The sequence below is a fragment of the Drosophila sulfurigaster genome, chromosome 3 (assembly GCF_023558435.1).
Source record: "Drosophila sulfurigaster albostrigata strain 15112-1811.04 chromosome 3, ASM2355843v2, whole genome shotgun sequence".
Lineage (NCBI taxonomy): Eukaryota > Metazoa > Arthropoda > Insecta > Diptera > Drosophilidae > Drosophila > Drosophila sulfurigaster.
Genome location: NC_084883.1, coordinates 45,327,778 through 45,347,390, shown reverse-complemented (window position 1 = coordinate 45,347,390; position 19,613 = coordinate 45,327,778). Strand labels below are relative to the sequence as shown.

The window sequence follows — 19,613 nt, the reverse complement described above, 5'->3', positions numbered from 1 at the left end:
GCCGAATGCATTTTCAACTAAGATGCAGCAGCAGGCAACAATCTCAGCTACTCTCGACTACTGTGCAACATTCTCTCGTAAGTCTCGCAGTCAAGCTGATTTTCTACTGAATGCGAAAGGCAAGACAAGCAGATAAAGGAAGCACCAACAGCAGCAGCAGCAGCATCTGAAGAACTCAGTCCCTCTTCAGCAATATTAAACATCATTATGAGTACTCAAAAGCACAATCAATTTCAAGTCAATCATTATAAAAGTCACTTCCACAAGCAGTTAGTTGCAATTGCCATTATTTCTTTTTTTTTTGTGCCTGATAATTTAATTGCAAACACAATTAGATGGTCTATCAATAAATCGAATAATCATGTGAATAACTCAAACAAGACTCAAACAATTAATAACCCACGAAGATGCACTAAGACAATGCGCAAAACTTGATTTGCTTTGTCAGCACAGCTCTACAAAAAATTGATAATTAATAAATTCTATGCAAAATAAAACAAAACAAATGAGCGAAAAAAATCACTCGATTGCTAATTGAGTTTTTTGTTTTAATTAAATGACTGGGGGAAAAAATCCCAATTGTGTTTAGCTTGCCTAAAGCCTAAGCTCATGTAATGATTTTACTTTATCTTTATTTAAATTTCGAGATTCTGATTCTAAGCTCGAAACAGCTAAAAGTGCAGTTTAAGCGAAAACAATTGCAAATTCAATCAGATCAAATTGTGATGAAAAGGCTCATGAACAAAAGCTTTGTTTAATTAAAAACATTCTTGTGAATTACTTGGAAAGTATACTATTTAAAAATCCAATCAAACTTTTTTGATTCACAAACAAGAAACAAAAAAACAAATGAATCATTAGCTTAAGGGAATAATTGCGTATCAAAATATTTGAAATTAATATATAATCGTCTGAATGAATTGCATGAATAACAACTCATTGTGAAGGAGTAAATCTTACATGAAATTAACTTTAAACTGATCCAAAGATTTCCACAATTTAAGTTTACCAACGAAAATCATTTATTTTCTTAACAGAAAGATATTAAAATTTGATTTAAAGATAATCAATTTAAACGTTCACAAAACTGTTTAAATTATCAGCAGCTGTCATAAATTAATCTTGTAAACTTCAAAAATTGTAAACATTTACAGATGAATTGAATTCAATAGTTCTAAAGTTTTTCGGACGCATCCATAAATTAATCTGATGAACTTTAAACTTGAAAAAGATTCGCACACAAGCAAAGAGAATTCAGGGGGAATTTAGCGCTAATCAGTGAGTATGATTAATAATGTTATCAAATCGGCGCGACGTCAAAGGGAAATGAGTAGCAATTTGAACAAGTTGCAAGTCGATTCGCCGCTGCCACAAGCAGCTGCTGTGTCGAGAGTCGAGTCGAGTCGAGTTGAGTTGAGTTGTGGGTGGGACGACTTTTCAAGTGGGCAATGTCAGGACAATATGTTGCCAGCTGTACAATGGGCCACTTAAGCGACAACAATAAAAAATCATTAGAGTGCCAAAGGCAGCCGGTGCACAGGATGCCAGGATGCACACAGGATGTATACTCTCCCCTCTCCCGCCTGCCACCCCCCTGAAAATAACCCAATCCCCAATCGCTATTCCCTGGATGCCCCATTCCCCGTTTTTCGCCATTCCCATAATAATTCTTAAGTGCACACGCCCACACAGTGAGTGTAAGAAGAGGGAAGGAGGCGGAGAAGTCCTAGGACCTAGGCGGTTTGTCTGGCCACTTCATAAATCTAGAAGGCATATGAAATACGAGTATCCTGTGCTGAGTGCAGCAGCCAATCATGTTGCATGCCTTCGACTCCTAACTTTGGGCCCAAGGACCCAACCGAACCCAATCCAAGTCAAGCCAGCCAAATGGTCAGACGGCCGTACAAGTTGCAAACAAAAACTTTCAGACATTGTAACGAGTGTATTTTTTGCTGTTCTTGTTGTTGTTTTGCATTGCAGGACACACTCCATTCAAAAGTATAGAACCAGGGAACAACACACACACACAGACACACAGCAAGGACAAGTGGACACACAGCTGCACGTTCTTGTTCCCTTTTGATTTATTAACAAGCCATCGTTTATCATGTGGCCAACAATGGGTTAAGGCCCAACTTGTGCACCCAAATACACACAGTACAAACAGCACAAACAACACACAAAAACCAACAATTGCAAATTTGTTTCAATGCAATCGTTGATCTAAAATAAGAAAAAAACTATAACCAGTTCTCTCTACTCATCTCTCCACTCTTCTCCCTGTGCTGCAAACGCCTCTTCTCAGTGTAAACAAATCGTCAGAAAATAAACAAAACGTTATGGGAAATATTATGAAGAACAGATGAAGAATGGGGCCCGCCCGTGGCCAAGTTTATTGAAATTAAGATATTTTTCTCCCCCCAACAACAGCAACAATTTTTTCAGATACTAAAAACTAACGGAAAATGGCCATAATTCATAAAGGAAAATATGTATAAATATATACATATATATTTGCGTTGTTTTCGCCCCTTACCCAACCCAATTATTTATGTGTCTGTTGACCACGTTTTGGAAAAATGTCTAGAATCAACATTGGCATCTAACCGAACCATAGAAAATCCGAACCGGTCGCCAGCGCGTTGAAGCGTTAAATTTCCATGTGGGCGTCGCACAAGAGTCGACCCAGGTCTCTCTTTCACTCTCGATCCGCTTGTGGACCCCAAAAATATATATAAAGAATAAAACAAGTTGAAGGAGTCACCGCGTGGGTGCCGCGACCGGAGGAGACCAAAAGATAAAATGTTGACCAATAAATTTAGTGACCATGAAAGACAGATGAAAACTAAGCAGAGCTAAAGCAAAAGGAGCACAAAAGCAAAGCCAGCAACAACAACAAAAATTATCAACACGAAGAGCCAGAAACTAAAACCTTGAAAAATGCAACGAATCTTAGATGCACTTGAGAGAGGGTCAACAAAAGAAACGATTTGAATTCGGTTAGAATGAACCGAATATTTTAAGATTAGCATTGATTTGGTGTAAATATTTTGGGTTTTAAAATACCTTTCACGATTTATTCAAATTGAGATATAATTAAGTAAATGCATAGCCAACATTTGAAAAAACTTAAAAAAATCTTAATTCTTTTTTAAAAATAAACATTTCAAGTCAAAATAGCTGCATTTGTTTATCGAAAGAATCTTGAGCAATACTTAAAAAGATATTTAAATATATGAGAGTCTTTTAAGATTATCATTGCCTTGAGTTTTAAAATACCATTATGAATTTTTTGAAGAATATAGCTAAATGAATACCAATCAAATGAATATAAAAAATCATTTGCAGAGGAAAAGATTTGAAAGACCTTGGTTAACATCAAAATTTTTTCTGAATAAATATATTAACTTATAAAATCACAATTTGATAACAAATAATACTTCTTTCAAAAAACTTAGAATATTTCTGCTTAAGATTTCTAGACGAATTTATATTGAAGAATATGTAAAATTGCAGAACTGCAACTCCAACTCAGAGTGGATAAAAATAATGAGATTACAAATGAAATACTTAAAAAAGAACAAAGTAATGAACTGAAAAAGGAAGTACTCAGTATGTATAGAACATCAATAGAAATTACTGCTGTTGCAGACATAATGGAATAGGATTTAAGGACAATAGATCTCTAAGTGTAGCCATACAGATTTCAATTGTGGTGAGCTAAGAAGTCGGAGGAAAGAATGAGCAGGTAAATTCAGGAACGTTTTACAAACCTTTTGTGTCTTAAGTAGCATAGTTAAAATACAATGGAAATGGAATACGCATCTTATTTCGAGAGTAAGCAATGAATTTAAAATAGAACAGAACTGAATTTCTATAAATAAATACGAACTACGAAGTAACAATTCAATTTTAAAGTTAAACGAACGCAATTTGGTGCCTCACAAGCAATAAAAGAAGCGCAGGTTAATTCATTTGTCAGCGTAATTGAATCATTTCAGGTTTGTTGCAAACTAATTGACAGATTTATGTGAATCCACTCGGAAAGAAAGGGTACAAAAATGTGGAAAAACTAGCGTCCGCCAAAGTCAAGAGAGAGAATGACTGGAGACCATCAACAAGGGGAGTGAGAAAGAGACAGCGACAGAGAGAGGGAACAGTTACTGTCGCCAGTGTGTACAAATGCTCCAGAAATGTCATTAACGTGCTTTTGCTTTTGATGTTATTGCTGCTGCTGTCGTTCTTGTTCTCCTTGTTGTTGCTTTTGTTGTCTTATCTCGACAAACGTAAAACGACACTGCAACAACGCGCTTTGCTTGTGCCTGCATGTGTGTATGTGTGTGTGGAAAATTACCTGAAAAGGCGCCGCATTTGGTTTACTAATTGATAAGTTCATATTTATGTGCGTGAGTGTGCGTCTCTCTTGGGCACTAGCTGGCTAAAAGTAATTAACTATGTAAATTTTTGACACTAGGCGGCGAAACCAAAGGCGCACGCATACACATGCAATGTAAATTGATATAGTACTGTAAAATGTCTGTATTGGTTAGCTTACCTGTCGCATCTGCGTATGTATCAATCAGTGTAGAACTTGCATACGCACACACACTCACGTGCTCCAGTGTATTCAGTTACGCATACAAGTGCGCTTTCTGCATTGGCCGCCTACGCAACGCATGCAGACTGAGCAAAAAGCAACAACAGAAACAAACACAAACGTGTTGCGCTCAGCTGGCCTTGCGTTTGCAGCGAATGAGCTGCACAAAACACACAGTGCAAAAAGTTATCGTTTTGCTGTTGTTGTTGCTGCTACTACAATGTATTTGGCACGTGAATCGCCATCGGCATGCGGCACTTTTCTTATTGTTGCTTTTGTTGTTTTCCCCGTTTTCCTCCTTATTATTGTTGTTGGCATTTTTTGTGCAATTTTTGCACACAAATTCTTTGTATTTGCATTTGTTTACGTCACTGCACACCAACCTACGCACACACACACACACGAAGCACACACACACGCGCGCGCTGTGTGGAGCCAAAATAACACAAACAAACACAACTGCAAGAAATTTACAAACAAATTGCTCAGCAAAACAAATTCGTTTCTTCTCTCGCTAAATCAAAATATTTCGTAGGCTCTGCATATAATTTAGGCAGCCTCTTTGTTGTGTCTCCCCTTTTTCTTCTTTTTTGAGTTGGTTTTTTGGAGACGAAACGCGATTCATGCAAAAATCGAAATTTCCACGGCCGCTCGCAACGCGCGTCGTTGTTGCTTCATTCCTTCCGGTGTGCACACAACAAACGATTTCTAACGCTCACTCCGCTCTTCGTTGTTGTTGTCCCCACTGAGCGACAAATTATTATTGCTGTTTTACGCACATTTCGATTGGAATGTTATGCATTTAATTAATTTTAATGTTCAATCACGAATACGACGAGCGCATCCAACCACGCAACAACTCGACACGATGAAGGTTAAAATGAAACTGATGAACACAAGAGCAAGCACAAAAGCAACAGAAAACGATGCTGAACTGGTTCCGCCCAGCTGATTGCGAGCGAAATGGAAACAGAGTTGCATCGCCACATATTCCTCCTGTAGCTACCAGAAAAATCGATAAGTTCACTTATCGAGACTGTGCGGCCGGCTTGTTTACGCAGCGATTTGTCGCATTTGCTATCGATAATATGGTGGGCGTTCATTGATAAAAATTGTAGAACATTAACAAAAAAAAAAGCAAAACTTTAGGAAAATTGCATCTTTAAGGACGCGAGGTCAGCACAAAAGTGTTGCAAACATGGCTGAACTTAAGGCACCATCGCTGCAATCACTACTGGAATCGGAACGCGGCTCCACAGACAGTTTACAGCTGGATTTGGAATTCGAAGATGTGAGTAAGCAAAACATAATTGAAGGCCAATTAAAATATAATTGAATAATATGCAGCTCGATGATGTGGAGTTTGCCATACCGCCCACCGATGTGCTGCCAACACTAGAAACGGTGCTCAGTGAATTCGAGGCTGACTCTGATGTTGCCTCTGAACTGGGCGTTCCTATACCTCGCGCCACGCCAACGCCATCTATCGGCGAGGAGTGCGGACTACGTGGCGGCGGCGGCTCAGGCTCCATTATGCGCTACACTTTACTCCATGGCATCTCGTCACAACTCGCCTCGGCTGCGGAGCGAGTGAATGCAGGCACAGCAAGCTCTTGTGCAGTGGCTGCTTACATTGCGGTAGGCACCTCACATGGCCACATACTCAACTTTGATGTGACGCAAACGCTGCGTTGGGCACATCAGGATAAACACAGTCAGGGTGCTGTCTCCAGTCTGGCCTTCAATGCGGACTCCACGCGTTTGCTGGCTGGCTTTGCTCGAGGTCTTGTGGCCATGATTGACACCCAATCGGGCGATGTGCTGCGCGAGCTAAACGATGTCATCACACCAAACACCGGAGTACTGCATGTCAAGTGGACTTCACGCTCCTCGCTGGCACTCTGTGCCGATGCCGGCGGCTCGGTGTGGTCGCTAAGCTTCACTCGGAAACTTGGAATACGCGGCTGCAGCTCACGCTGCTTATTCTCGGGTGCTCGAGGTGAAGTCTGCGCCGTGGAGCCGCTGATTATGGATGTGCAAGGTCGGCACGAACTGGATCAGTATTGCATAGTTGCCCTGGCCACACTATCCAAGTATTTCATTGTCACAGTGCGTCCAAGATTACGTGTCATCAAATATCATGCGCTCCAAGGACCCGCAGATTGTTTGCCGCTGCTCGCCTGGCATCTGGTGTTGATTCAAGCTGCGGACACAAGTCGATCGGTGGATCCCGTCATCGTTGTGGGTCGTGGCAATCAGTTGTTCTTCCATCAGCTGTTTGTGGCCAACGGACGCATAACTTTGCTGTATCTACGCCATGTGCAGCTCCACAGTAGCCTTCTGTCCGCCCATTGGTTGGGTCCCAAGTGCGTCGCTTCACTGGACACCGCGGAGATTCTACACCTGGTGGATGTGCGCTCTAGTCGTGAGCTGGAGTGTATGGATATGGCGAATGCGGGACTCGTTTATGGTTCGGCGCAGTTTAAGGGCATCGCCACGGGCGGAAATGTGTCACCCGCCTTTGCTTTGGCGGGCACGAATGCCTGCTACAATTCCGTGGTCTCGCGAGGGACACAGCTCTATGTGCTCGGTGCGCGTTCGCTGCACATCATTGGCGTGCGCACCTGGTCGGAACGCATCAGCTATTTGGTGAGTTAATCCGACTTCTATAATTAGAATCACGAATTAACTTATTTCCTTTTCAACAGGTAAAGAACCATCGTTGGCAGGAAGCCTGTCAGCTGGCACTCGATGGTTATGTGGCCTCCACGGATCGTCCGCGTAAGCGAGCCCAGGCCAAGGAGCGCATCATCATGCTGTTCAAAGAGTACATTGCCAACTCTGCCCGTGCGCCCGATTATTGTCTGGGTGCCATTGTCAATTGCCTGATCACAGTTGGAGAACTGGAACTGCTGTGGACGCAACTATGGGAACGTTTACACAACAACACCGAACTCTTTCTGCAGCATATCTCGGAGCACATTGAACAAGAGCATATAAACAACGTTAATCCGGTGATATCGCAAGCTTTAGTTGAATACTGGCTGCAACATTCGCCTGCCAAGTTGGAGCAGTTGATTCTAAAGCTGGACTGGATGTGCCTGGACTTAAATCAGGTACTCAAGGCTGTGAAGCGACATCGTTTATATCGCGCGCAACTCTATCTGAATGCCTGCGCCTTGAATGATTACACGGCGGCGCTGACGGAACTGTTGCTGGAGTTGACGCCAGAGCAAACAGACTTGGGCAACTGTCTGCTTGTTTATGTATCCAGTTGCTTGGCAGGACGACGCTTTCCCAGCGGCGATATACCTGCAGAGCAAGTTCAACAGGTGAAGCACGATGTGCTGCGCTGTCTCACCTCACAGCACTCAACCGCGAGTCCAGCGGATGAGTTGCCTTATCCATATCTGAGAGCGCTGCTTAAATTCGATACGCGTGAAACTTTGAATGTCATTTCGCTGGCATTCCAGGAGCGTGAGTTTAGCAACGAGTTGGGATATTCGCATCGCAAACGCATCATCTATCTGCTGCTCGAGATTATGACGCCCGAGAATGCCACAGTAAGTAGTTGCTTCAACTAATTTAAACAATCATTTAAAGCAATCTCTTTTGCAGTGGGCGGAAATTGGTTGCTTGCTGAACTTTATTGCCCAGCAAATCTCAACGCAGTGTCTGCCACGGGATAAGCAGCTGCTGGAGCGCGTACTCAGCTATCTGGCACAGGAAGAAATAGCCAACGAGAGCACACGCCAGCACTCGGAACGCGAGAGCGCCTGGCATGAGTTGCTCTCGAACAATTGCCTCGTCGACATCAGCAGCGATGAGGAGCAATTGGAGTTGGCGCAGCGGGCACGTTGCTACTATGTGGTCGAGTATCTGCTGGAGAAACTGCAACGCTTCGACACAATACTCGACTGCTACATCAAGAATCCGGCGCGTCACGAAACCATGTTCGCCTACATGGAGCGTCATGTGGATGCCAGCGAGCGTTGCATCTATGAGCAGCTGTCGCGTCATTTGGGCGAACTTCTGGAGATCAATGCGCAAGAGACAACGCGTCTGATTGCGCTACACTATCCGCAGAAGATCGAGGAGCTACTGGAGCAACTGAGTTGTCAGCAGCCTTTGCTATTCCGTCTGTTGCAGAGCCTCAATGAGCGACATAATGAACTGAAGCCCATGCAAATGGAGCTGCTGCTGGAGCTCTATTGTCAACTCGAATCACCGGAGGCAGTACTCGAGTTTCTGCGTGGCAGCAATGGTTATCGTCTGGACAAAGCCATTGAGATTGTGGAACGGCATGAGCTGAAGCGTGCCGTCATCTACCTCTACGAGCAGCAGGAGAGCTATGCGAAAGCCTTTGAGCTGTCCATGGAATTGCTGCGTGCTGCCGATGCCAGTGAAGCAGCCAAAGAAGCAAAGCAATTGGCTGAACTATTGGCACGCTCGGCACAAACGCTGCCAGAGCAGCAGCTGGAACGCTGCTGGTTTAGTTTACTGCAATATATCTTACCACAGCAGGATCTGCAATCGATTACCAAGTCAATGTTGCACGAAGCATCGCAACATATTGATCTACACAATTTGGTGCAGCTCATCATGAACACACACAATGTGTCGAGCAGCTTTGGCGACATCAAGGATCTGCTAATGAGCATGCTGATTAACTCTAGGCAGGAAACCGAAGCACTTCGTTGTGCCGCTGATGTGCTGTGCAATGATTTGCACACCGAGTTTGCGGCTCAGCGTCTTGTGGCACGTCGCGGCGTTTGGGTGACGAGCTTGCGTTGCATTCTCTGCCGGCAGCGACTCTACGATCAAACGGAGGTCATTGTGCTGGGCGCTTGTGGCCATGCATTGCATCAACGTTGCCTCAGCGAAGAGGAACAGTCCACTGAACTGAAGCAATGTCGACGCTGTGCCGCAAGTCAGCCACAGCAACAGTTGATGCCATTAAGCTTACCATGTCCTAATCAGCATAGGCTGAACAATAGTTCCAGCCATCAGGAGCTGGGAACGCTGCAGCTAAAGGCGCCGCCGCGACGCTTCTGCTAAGCAAGCATATAGTAATCTATTTCTGTTGTATGTACATATATATATTCCATATGTAAAGCCATTCTATGTATTTATTGTAATTCCTTCTCTACTGTTGTGTAAGTAAAATGTGCTCGACCAAGTATAGTATTAGGGGGCAAATCCTCTAGAGCTGAGGTAAGTTTGTAGATCAAAAACGGGCCGACGTAATATATATATTTTCTACCCAGCATTCCTTAGAACAAATCACAGCACTTTTGTTGTTTATGAATAAATAAAAATATAAAATTATTGAACATTTAACGAACTTAATATGGCCAGAAAATAATTTTGCTAATTTAACGAACAAACTACAGAACAGAAGTTAATTTAATATTTCTCTTTAATATATTTTAAAGTTGAAAGACTTCTGTAAAATATCTATCATAGAGCCAAAAAAGCATAGAACAACGTTATTATTTTAAATATATTTATTCGTATATTTACAAATTGCAATATTGTAGATAAACTTGATGCATTCCAAAATACGGCACAGCAGCAGCAGTTTCTCCAGGCATAGAGATCCAAAAGTGATGTGACATTTCATTTATGCTAATAGAATATATAATTTTAAGCTATTTGTTGACATCAATGGGGGAATACTCTGATTATTGGCTAGATCACATAATAAATTCAATTGTCACAGCACTCAGCTGATTGGCGTTTTGATGGTGCTGTCAGCAGGGAACGTATTATTAAAGTGTTGAATGAACTCGGTGCATTGTTCCGCTGCAAATAGAAAGAAATTAAATGAATACTCGAAATAAAATTATTTCTATATATAATATATCTTGTACCTTTGGGAAAGGCCGTCGTCTCGTACATGCGAACGTTTCGCATCTGGAAGAATCTGTATACGCTGTGGAAGATGAGATCGTCCTCTGTCTTGTGTGCAGCCTCAAGAAACTTGCGCGCCGGCACCTTCTCTAAACCCAGGGAGTTTTTGGCCAGCCGTAGAGCATCAATCACTTTACCCTGTCCCAGCATCACTTCAATGATGATCTCATGCGCTTGTATCTTACCCAACATATCGATGGCCACCTGTGAAATGGCCGAATTCACATCCGAGTGAGCAAGCAGAAAACAAGCCACCGATTTAGACTCTTGCAGCATGGAATAGCTAACAAGGCGACGCAATGTATCGAAACTACGATTGCGTATCAGCTCGCTGATAATCATCTTGCTGAGTTCCTCTTGGGCAGCAATGTTGTACTTGTTCAATGATTGCAAATACAACATGAGCACCGATTCCGTGTACGGACGCTCGGCAATTGTCTGCAGCACTTGCACCATATCCGACTGTTCGATGAGCACAATGGGCGGAGCAGCGTGTTTGGTGCTGGTGGTCTTAACATTTGAGGGCTGCGCCGTTTGATTTTGCAACGTCAACTGCACCCAGGAACTGTTAGGAAACACACAGCTTAAGTATAATCATCTGATATTAATTATGACCAACTAAACTCACGCATAGATCTTGTTAATCTTGTCGAAGATTGTCTCCAGCACTGGCAGCAGCGTGCCCTTGTATTGCTCATCGATGAGCTGTTGCACTACTTTTAATAGCATCTGCTTCCCACTGCAGCGTTGCAACAGAAACTCGGTGAGTCGAATGCGATCGGAGATTAGATGACAGAGGGGCTCAATGGCCAGATTCAGATACCACATACAGCCTAGCTTGGCATCGATTACAATATTCGGTTGGAACAGAACCCAGTTGGTGGAATCTGCAATTAATCAATTAATAATCATGTCACTCTTTAAACTTCAACATCTTACATAGCTCGCATTGCAGTATTTGTCCATCGGGCGACAGCGATGGCAACTTTAGGCCAAACGGTTTAATGCTGCGTCCAGGTGTTATAGGCGAATGATAAGTGACATCGTTGATCACCTCTCCGCTCAATGCAATATCAAATAGCAGCGATGTGCCCGTCGCTTGATGATGCACCACAATCAGATTGTCCACGGTGTTGATGGCAAACAGTCCCATCAGACTGAGGCGCAGCACATGGCATTTGCGTGGAGCCAATCCTGGGCCATTGAGCAGATGCACCTCCACCTCCATCATGCCGGAGCTGCTGTTGGCCTGCAGTATGAGCACGGCGAGCACGCCATAGACTCGTCCTAGCGTCACCTTGCTTTCCAGCACTTCACGTCCAGGATGACCCACTAAATATACCTCAAGATTAGAGAGATTGGCATAGTTAAAAAGACTTCAACTTACAATCCACCTTGGGCAGCTTGGTGATGACCTTTTGCTTAATGATCACCGGTATCAAGGTGTTGCCTTCGCTGGTGCAAAGCAGCGCTATATTGGCATCACAGCACCAGGCGAACCATTTGATGCTGATACTCAGCGCTTTCACCGAACGAACTTGACGCTTCTCGGGCACAATTTGAAAAATCTCGACGCCCGTATTAGAGATGAGTGCCAGCTCGCGGTTGTGCACCCACACAAAGCCATAGATCAGCGTCTTCACCTGGTGGGTGATGATGTCCTGCAACAGTGGCTGCTCACCTTGGAAGCAAACCAATTCCACGGCATTTTCCTTGCGCTGCACAGCGAGTATTTTATTGTCCGGCGAAAATTTGATTGAGCGTATGGCGCCGCCACGATCACTCATACAAAATGTGATCACTGTGTCCTCCACGGGTCCCTTGACCACCACGCCCGTTGCGCCGCCAGAGCGAACTGCGAAAATCTAAAACAAACAAAAGACTCCTGTGGACAATGCGTGTTGCGGCGTTGCTGACGTCTTACCTGCTTGTTGGAGTCGTCGAAGAATACGTTGGTCAGCTGGCTGACGGCATCGAAGCGTATAAAATTGTTCGACAGCTCAATGTAGTGTATTCCATTTGTTTTTTGTTCCATTGCAACAATTTGTTATGATGAACCACCCACAATACGGTTGCAGCAGTGTTGCAAAGCGTTAAGCTCTGCTCATATGTTTCGAATGTATTTTCTCACACATGAAGTGTACTAAATATTTTGGTATATTTCAATGAGTATATTCTTGTTTTAAAAAAAAACACATTTTGTAAGAGGACAAATCCTTAATTTATAACCACATTTATCACTTAAGATAAATTGTTTATACGCGTTTTTTAATACTTTGTCGAGATTCTTTTCATCAACAGCGTTTTTATAGTGTAATATATTTAGTACAGAGACGAATGGTATATTTTAAAGACCATGCCGCGGTCCCACTGCACAATGGTCGCCAACAGCTGATTCGTATATAAACAAAAATAAATATCGTGCACACTATTCATCAAAGTTGATATTTAGTTGCAAAAAAACGCCTTCGATGGCGTCTACAATCAAGTGTCGTGTGTGCATTTGCTCACTCGATGCAACAGGTGCCATTTACGATATGCGCAAACTACCGAAACTGGAGCACAAGTTTGTCACCTGCACCGATCTCTCTGTCTCCGATGAGATGCGGGTGCCCAGCGAACTATGTCAAGCTTGTCACGACCAATTGGAACACTTGTATGCATTCCGTGCCAAGTGTATAGCAGCAGATACTAAGTGGCGCATGGAAATCTTGGCATTCTGCGATGATGAAGAAGTTAAGGATAGTGGAAAGCAGTTGAGTCCAGAGCAGGAGGAAGTTGTCGCAAAGGAAGCGGATGAGCCACATGAAGACAATACAGAGCAGCAAGCTGAGGCAACAACACCAACACCAACTAACACTACTCCCGTTGAGGTAATTAAGAAATAATTAAGCAACAATCACTCCAACTGAATCTGTTTTTTTTTCAGCTGCCTTTGTTGCCACAGTCGAAGACCATCTACAAATGCGACATCTGCGCCACCCAGTTTTTAGAGGAGCATCGTCTGCAGGCTCATAAACGACAACATGGCCTAATGCCCTATCCTTGCCCCGAACCAGGTTGTGATCGTGGCTACAGCCACAAGAATACGCTCAGCGTTCACATGCGCAAATGCCACAAACTGGGCAAGGAGCACAAATCCCATGTTTGCGAGTACTGCGGCAAAACATTTGACACGATGTGGCGTCTCAAGAATCATCGCTTCACACACAAAGACAAATCAGAGCTGCCCTATGTCTGCGAGGATGCGGGTTGCGGTCGCCGCTTCTCCAGTAAACAGCTGCTCAAAGTGCACATGATGCGGCATGCGGGGATCAAGAATTATCGATGCACTTACTGTGGTGTGGAGAAGACAACGCGTACTGAGCTCAAAATTCACCTGAACTATCATACGCTGGAACGCACCTACTGTTGTCGCATCTGTTCCAAAGTGTGTAACAGTTCCAGCAATCTTAACTTGCATATGCGCACCGTGCATGAACGCTCCAAGAACTATCCCTGCACCTATTGCGATCGCATCTTTAATCAACCGTCGCTGTGCAAGCAACACGAGCTCATCCACACCGGTGAGAAGCCGCATGAGTGCGAGGACTGCGGCAGGCATTTTAGACAGAAAGCAGCACTTCGCACGCATCGCAAGATTCACGAAAGGCAAAGCAGTGAATCAACTCCCAACTCGTCGTCACATGGAGCAGTTGGTGTATCAGGACATGCACAAACCCCATATGAATGAGCAATAATGGTTACGTCTAGAGATCAGCCATTTAAGATATATTACTTTAAGTACTATTCAAAGAGCGCATTGTATTACAAAAGATGAAGGCAATCTGAACAAACTTGTACTTTTAAATATGGCGCTCTTTGCATGACGATGACATCGCTGTGAAGCTCTTATCGATTATCGATATGTACTTGTCAGAAAAAAACAAATAATTCGGCAATTTATATTTCAATGCAATAAATTGAAAAGCTTTAAATTACAACGCTTGCATGTTTTTATTTAAATCAAATTAATTTTACAATTGACTACTTTAAATAGTCTTAAGGAAACCCAGAGTTTTAATATTCTATACGCTGATGTGTATTTAAATATGGTGCGCTTTACATGACGATTACTTCTACTGTTAGGATGTCGTCGAACTTATCGATTATCAAAATAAACCGCACAGCTGATTTGACAGAAGTAAACAAACCGTTGAGCAATTTTGTTTTCATTGCAATAAAATACAAAACTTTAGCATATGACGTCCAAAAATAATTTACAAAAGTGTCGTGCTTGTCTTGTTCCACAAAATGCAGTAAGCTACGACATGCGTTTGTTGCCATTGGTGGCACACAAGTTCTACACTTGCACCGCTATATCCATGGAGGAGGAAGATTCCTTGCCAGGTGTACTATGCGGGGAGTGCAATACACATCTGGAACAGTTTTATGCGTTTCGGGAGCGATGCATTGCAGCTGACGCGCAGCTGCGGGCGGAGAAAGATGAGAACTTGCAGACAAAACCATGTGAGGATGAAATTAAAGATAATGAAGAAGTCTCCAGGCTGCGTAGTACAGCAAGAAAACGACGAGTTAGAAAGCCAAGCCAAGAAGTTGAAGACCCTGCCAACCCGGTTTCACAGCCAGTTACGGAGCAGGTAAGCTCTTATTAAGGAAATTAAACAATTGTTATTTTCTATACCTGCTTTCTAGAGCTCCTGTTATAAGTGCGACATTTGCGACTCTCGCTTCCTGGTGGAGCATCGTTTGCAGGCGCATAAGCGTCAGCATGAGGGACTGACGCCATACCCATGCACAGAGACTGGTTGTGAGCGTGGCTTCAATCGGATGCACTGTCTTTCGGAGCATCTCAAGCAGCACTCGGGCACGAATCGCTGGTTCAACTGTGATCAGGAGGGCTGCAGCAAGCGCTATCGCCACAAGCCGACACTAATAATGCACATGCGCCGCAGCCACAAATTGGGACCCGAGCTTAAGTCGCATGTTTGTGAGTTCTGTGGCAAAGTGTTTAATTCATCGGCTGTGCTCAACGATCATCGCTACACGCACAAGGATAAATCAGAGCTGCCGCATGCCTGCTCCGAGCCACAGTGTCCACGTCGCTTTGCCAGCAAGGAGAAACTCAAAGTGCATCTGCTGCGCCATGCGGGCATCAAGAACTTTAGCTGCCCCTATTGCGGCATGCGCAAGACCACCAGGAATGAGCTGAAGATCCACATGAACTATCACACGCTGGAGCGCACTTGGCCCTGTCGCTTCTGCTCGAAGGTCTGCAACAGCTCCGGCAATCTCAAGATGCATGTGCGCACCGTCCACGAGCGGGCCAGAGACTATGCCTGCAGCTACTGCGAGCGCAGCTTTGCCAAGCCGGATACGCGCAAGTATCACGAGATGACGCACACCGGCGAGAAGCCCAACGAGTGCGAGGAATGTGGCAAGCGATTCACTCAACCGGCTGCATTACGCACGCATCGCAAAATTCACGAGCGACAGCGCAAAGAAGCGGATGCCAACTTGACGATCGTCGTGGCACCTTCGACTCCCGCGGCTGATAACAGTTAATGGGAGAGCGGAGAGAGATCAAAGATTAAATATGTATATATATATACAGACATCATCGTCTGCGGCTGCTGCTGCTAATCAGACATATATAAGCATTAACTTTGGCTGCGTCACATTATTCTAATCGCTCACGGTCCAAAGTTCGAGTGGCGCTGTTATATTTATAACCGGTACACTTAGATTAGAAGACTATGCTGACCATCGATTAGATTGCCTTGAGGTATGTAAATATGTACCGAAATATCTGCTATGGCTAAGAGAGTTTAATATATGTACAGAAATATTTGAGATAGCCAAGAAGTGAAATATTCTTATAGATACATTTCTTATTACCACAAATAAGTCTATGTCTGTCTGCTTATCTGTTCTTTTAAACGCTTGGATCTCAGGAACTGTAGAGAAAACTAGAGTTAACAAACTGATTGACAATATTTACATACGATATGAGCTATATTGCTTGCTTCATTTATTATATACTGATTATTGATTAGCTGGCTTGTTGTTGTAATAGCTGATTAAAGACAATATTGTTTGCTTACTTAATGCATTTTTGCTTGCATAAGCATTTCTATTAAAGAATCTAAGATTATTAGAAAGTTAAAGTACTAGCATAGTATAAAAGTGTTTCCTCTGTCGGTTCATCTTTCTTAATACTTTGATCTCGGAGACTACAAGAGCTAAAGCTACTAAATTTGTTACAATTGTATAGTCACTATCCATAAGATCAATAAATATTTCTACAAAAATATCCCTGGCAGAAGAAAAAGATTAAACATATTTCTTTAAAATGATCTTATTAGTGTCAGTTGAGTTTTAAATACAAAGGCAGCTAAATTTTCAAGGCATAGAGCTACAAATCATGGTGGTAATCATATCTATATACTTTGCTATGCTACAGATAATCATATCTTCATATAAGTTTATTATACTTTTGTAGATAAAGTCCACTTAAGAATGCAATCAAAGAAATTGACACGTAAACAAATTGTAATGTCAATCGGAATCTTATCTTGAAATTTATTACAGTTTCGCTTTATATACTCGACTTCACAATACTTAAATGTATTACGAAAAGTTCATAATAACCGCATATTTAAATCGCATTTTAAGTCTATCTACTTTTGTCTACAACGAGATTAGATTTCTTGAGTTTTTCGCCGCAGCGCAAAGTTCACAAAAATACAACAATATTGATATTCGCTAATTTTCTAAAAAACGTTTTATTTTATTTCGAAATTCGACAAGGTAATCAGACATAACATAATTCTCTAAAGGCTGGACTTTGAATCTGGGGGAGTAGAAGAGAGATAATTATACTTTAAAATACATAATGACTTTTAAGCAGCTACTGTGCATTGCATTCAATTCAACTCAATGGGTCCTGTGGAGTGGACTCCCCTCCTCGTCAAAGATCTTCGTTGCTATCGCCGTGATCATCTTCTTCTCCGTCTGCAGTTGACCCGATGAGGCCTTCTTCAGATGCTGGATAACTCGTTCGGATGCCTGGAGTGCCAGGGCTTTCGTTAGATTAAGTTCGTGTTCCGCCGTCGGCAGATTAAGTTGTGCGGCACGCGAGGAGCGCGACAGAGTGGCAATCATGGCATAGATATCGATGGCAGCATTGGCCAGATGATTCAACACCAGCTGCTCGTTGATGATGTTCTTGTTGTACTTCATCAACACCGCTTCGGTGGTGCGACCAAAGAGATCGATGCACACCGCAGCGTTCTTGGCATACTCCTTCAGCTCGGGCACCACAAACGAGCTCAGATCAGTGCCACCTAGGCCAACGGAGGAGCTGGCACGCTTTGAGGCTTCGCGGAAAATGAAACCCAAATTCGAGGCGGGATTTCTAAAGGCGCGCTGCAGTTCCTTCAGGTGATTGCCGGCAAACTGAATGCCCGAGAGGGCCACAAACAGACGCAGCACCTCGTTGGTGCCCTCGAAGATGCGGAAAATGCGCAGATCACGCATCACACGCTCCAAACCGGGCTCCTTCATGAATCCCATGCCGCCCAAGATCTGAATAGCTTCGTCGCATACGTGCCAAGCGCACTCTGATGAGTAGATCTTCGAGATGGCCGTCTCCAGATGATAATCCTGACTCTCTGAGTCCATGTTCTGTGAGATCATGAACGCCATCGATTCGGTGGCATATTGCAAAATGCTCATCTGTGCCAATTTGTCCTGAATGGTACCGAAGTTCTTGATCTTTTGGCCGAATTGCACGCGATTGTTCGCATGATTTGTGGCAATCTCAATGCATTTCTTCATCGTGCCCGACAACGTGGCGCCCATGCCAAAGCGTCCATTGTTCAGAATGTTCACAGCCACCTTGAAGCCTTGACCTTCCTCGCCCAGCACATTCTCAATGGGTATTTTGACGTCCTCGAAGTACACTTCAGTGGTGTTCGATGCCTTGATGCCCATCTTCTTCTCTGGTGGTCCGCTGGTAACGCCGCCGAAACCACGTTCCACAATGAACGCGGTCACTTTATCTTTCTTCTCACCCGTTTTCTTATCCACCTGCTCAGTCTGTGCGAATACGGTCAGCACATTGGCCAATCCTCCGTTGGAAATCCAGATCTTGGAGCCATTCAATATGAAGTGCGTGCCATCAGCGCTTTTAACAGCACGACAGCGGATGGAATTGGCATCGGAGCCGGAGCTGGGTTCGGTCAATGCAAAGGCAGCATAGGTTTCCTCGCTAGCCACCTTGGGCAGATACTTTTGCTTCTGCTCTGGAGTGCCATACAACAAAATGCCCTTGAAACCGATGCTCTGATGCGCGCCCAACGTGATGCCCAAGCCCAGATCATGGGCGCCCACAATTTGGCACAGTCTGGCGTACTGTGTGTTGTTCATGCCCAGACCACCGTACTCGCTGGGCACCTGAATGCCCATACCTCCAAGTTCCCAGAGGGCCTTCAGCGTTTCGGGATCGATGACTGAGTTTTCATCGTTGCGCGCAGGATTGTTGACGTCGGTAAAGAATCGCTGGAAAGGATCCAGCATGCCACCGACTGTTTCCTTTTGCTCATCGCTCAGCACATCGGGATAGGGGAAGACTTGCTTGGTGACGAGACTGCCACGAAAGATGTTGGCCATGAACGATTCATTTTCTCTTTTTGGTTCTTGCTTAGCTTTGGTTTTTGGTGCAGCTGCTGCGGATGCTGAGTATAAACGATTTTTGCAAACATCCAACACTAATTTGCGTGTGCCGTAATTGTTTAATTTGAACATTCTTGCGCGTACTCTTTAGACTCTCGTTTTATGAACTTTGTACCTTCAGCGTTAAGCGTAAACAACACTGATCGAGTGTGGTGCGGGGGATGACCTGTTACTCTCGCAATAACAGCACTTTCTGATTGGGAGCGTAAACAAAGAAAGCGATGGTGGTGACACTGTTGTCGCTGCGGGAGGTCTTTCATTAGTGTGTACACACTTAGTTTCAGTATATTGCGGTATTTTTTAGAACAGCGTAGAATACGTTTTTTAATTTTGTACATAAAAACGAAACAGCAATGGGCGATTAAAT

The 19,613-nt window shown here is 43.7% G+C and overlaps 6 protein-coding genes across 8 annotated transcripts in view; 3 read left to right on the top strand and 3 right to left on the bottom strand.

Moving 5' to 3' along the window:
- LOC133843548 (bifunctional heparan sulfate N-deacetylase/N-sulfotransferase) overlaps positions 1-5,479 on the bottom strand; it is a 74,161-nt gene extending 68,682 nt beyond the window's left edge. The window contains exon 1 of one of the 2 annotated variants that reach the window (XM_062277149.1): positions 4,556-5,479. The gene's annotated coding sequence lies outside the window, so the exon portion shown is untranslated. The remainder of the gene's footprint in view (positions 1-4,555) is intronic. The other variant, XM_062277148.1, reaches the window with a different exon arrangement.
- Positions 5,480-5,660: 181 nt separating this feature from the next.
- Positions 5,661-9,716, top strand: LOC133843546 (vacuolar protein sorting-associated protein 8 homolog). Its single transcript, XM_062277147.1, has 4 exons — positions 5,661-5,888; positions 5,945-7,246; positions 7,306-8,160; positions 8,216-9,716. Exons 1-4 carry the CDS (start codon positions 5,796-5,798, stop codon positions 9,653-9,655), a joined length of 3,690 nt encoding a protein of 1,229 aa, XP_062133131.1. The 5' UTR covers positions 5,661-5,795; the 3' UTR covers positions 9,656-9,716.
- Positions 9,717-10,095: 379 nt separating this feature from the next.
- Positions 10,096-12,644, bottom strand: LOC133843549 (regulator of MON1-CCZ1 complex). Its single transcript, XM_062277150.1, has 6 exons — positions 12,435-12,644; positions 11,898-12,375; positions 11,450-11,842; positions 11,139-11,397; positions 10,471-11,075; positions 10,096-10,402 (listed from the first exon to the last, which is right to left on the bottom strand). The coding sequence occupies exons 1-6, from the start codon at positions 12,543-12,545 to the stop codon at positions 10,323-10,325; spliced, it is 1,926 nt and encodes a 641-aa protein (XP_062133134.1). The 5' UTR covers positions 12,546-12,644; the 3' UTR covers positions 10,096-10,322.
- Positions 12,645-12,736: 92 nt separating this feature from the next.
- Positions 12,737-14,491, top strand: LOC133843553 (zinc finger protein 91-like). Of its 2 annotated transcripts, none has more exons than XM_062277157.1 (2): positions 12,737-13,377; positions 13,440-14,491. In XM_062277157.1, exons 1-2 carry the CDS (start codon positions 12,982-12,984, stop codon positions 14,241-14,243), a joined length of 1,200 nt encoding a protein of 399 aa, XP_062133141.1. In that variant the 5' UTR covers positions 12,737-12,981; the 3' UTR covers positions 14,244-14,491. The 2 variants fall into 2 exon arrangements, with proteins under 2 accessions (XP_062133141.1, XP_062133140.1); XM_062277156.1 differs by having other exon boundaries at positions 12,743-13,383.
- Positions 14,492-14,594: 103 nt separating this feature from the next.
- LOC133843551 (zinc finger protein 883-like) lies at positions 14,595-16,618 on the top strand. The gene is made up of 2 exons (XM_062277154.1): positions 14,595-15,150; positions 15,206-16,618. The coding sequence occupies exons 1-2, from the start codon at positions 14,752-14,754 to the stop codon at positions 16,073-16,075; spliced, it is 1,269 nt and encodes a 422-aa protein (XP_062133138.1). The 5' UTR covers positions 14,595-14,751; the 3' UTR covers positions 16,076-16,618.
- A 668-nt stretch (positions 16,619-17,286) lies between these two features.
- LOC133843550 (very long-chain specific acyl-CoA dehydrogenase, mitochondrial) lies at positions 17,287-19,446 on the bottom strand. The gene has a single exon (XM_062277153.1). It carries the CDS (start codon positions 19,316-19,318, stop codon positions 17,447-17,449), a length of 1,872 nt encoding a protein of 623 aa, XP_062133137.1. The 5' UTR covers positions 19,319-19,446; the 3' UTR covers positions 17,287-17,446.
- Between the last annotated feature and the right edge of the window lie 167 nt (positions 19,447-19,613).

Coding starts and splice junctions, on each gene's coding strand:
- LOC133843546 (XM_062277147.1), top strand. CDS start 5,796: ATGGCTGAACTTAAGGCACCATCGCTGCAATCACTACTGGAATCGGAA. Junction 7,247..7,305: donor CGGAACGCATCAGCTATTTG/GTGAGTTAATCC, acceptor CCTTTTCAACAG/GTAAAGAACCATCGTTGGCA. Junction 8,161..8,215: donor TGACGCCCGAGAATGCCACA/GTAAGTAGTTGC, acceptor TCTCTTTTGCAG/TGGGCGGAAATTGGTTGCTT.
- LOC133843549 (XM_062277150.1), bottom strand. CDS start 12,545: ATGGAACAAAAAACAAATGGAATACACTACATTGAGCTGTCGAACAAT. Junction 11,076..11,138: donor AAGATTAACAAGATCTATGC/GTGAGTTTAGTT, acceptor GTTTCCTAACAG/TTCCTGGGTGCAGTTGACGT. Junction 10,403..10,470: donor GACGACGGCCTTTCCCAAAG/GTACAAGATATA, acceptor TTCTATTTGCAG/CGGAACAATGCACCGAGTTC.
- LOC133843553 (XM_062277156.1), top strand. CDS start 12,982: ATGGCGTCTACAATCAAGTGTCGTGTGTGCATTTGCTCACTCGATGCA. Junction 13,384..13,439: donor CTAACACTACTCCCGTTGAG/GTAATTAAGAAA, acceptor TTTTTTTTTCAG/CTGCCTTTGTTGCCACAGTC.
- LOC133843551 (XM_062277154.1), top strand. CDS start 14,752: ATGACGTCCAAAAATAATTTACAAAAGTGTCGTGCTTGTCTTGTTCCA. Junction 15,151..15,205: donor CACAGCCAGTTACGGAGCAG/GTAAGCTCTTAT, acceptor CCTGCTTTCTAG/AGCTCCTGTTATAAGTGCGA.
- LOC133843550 (XM_062277153.1), bottom strand. CDS start 19,318: ATGTTCAAATTAAACAATTACGGCACACGCAAATTAGTGTTGGATGTT.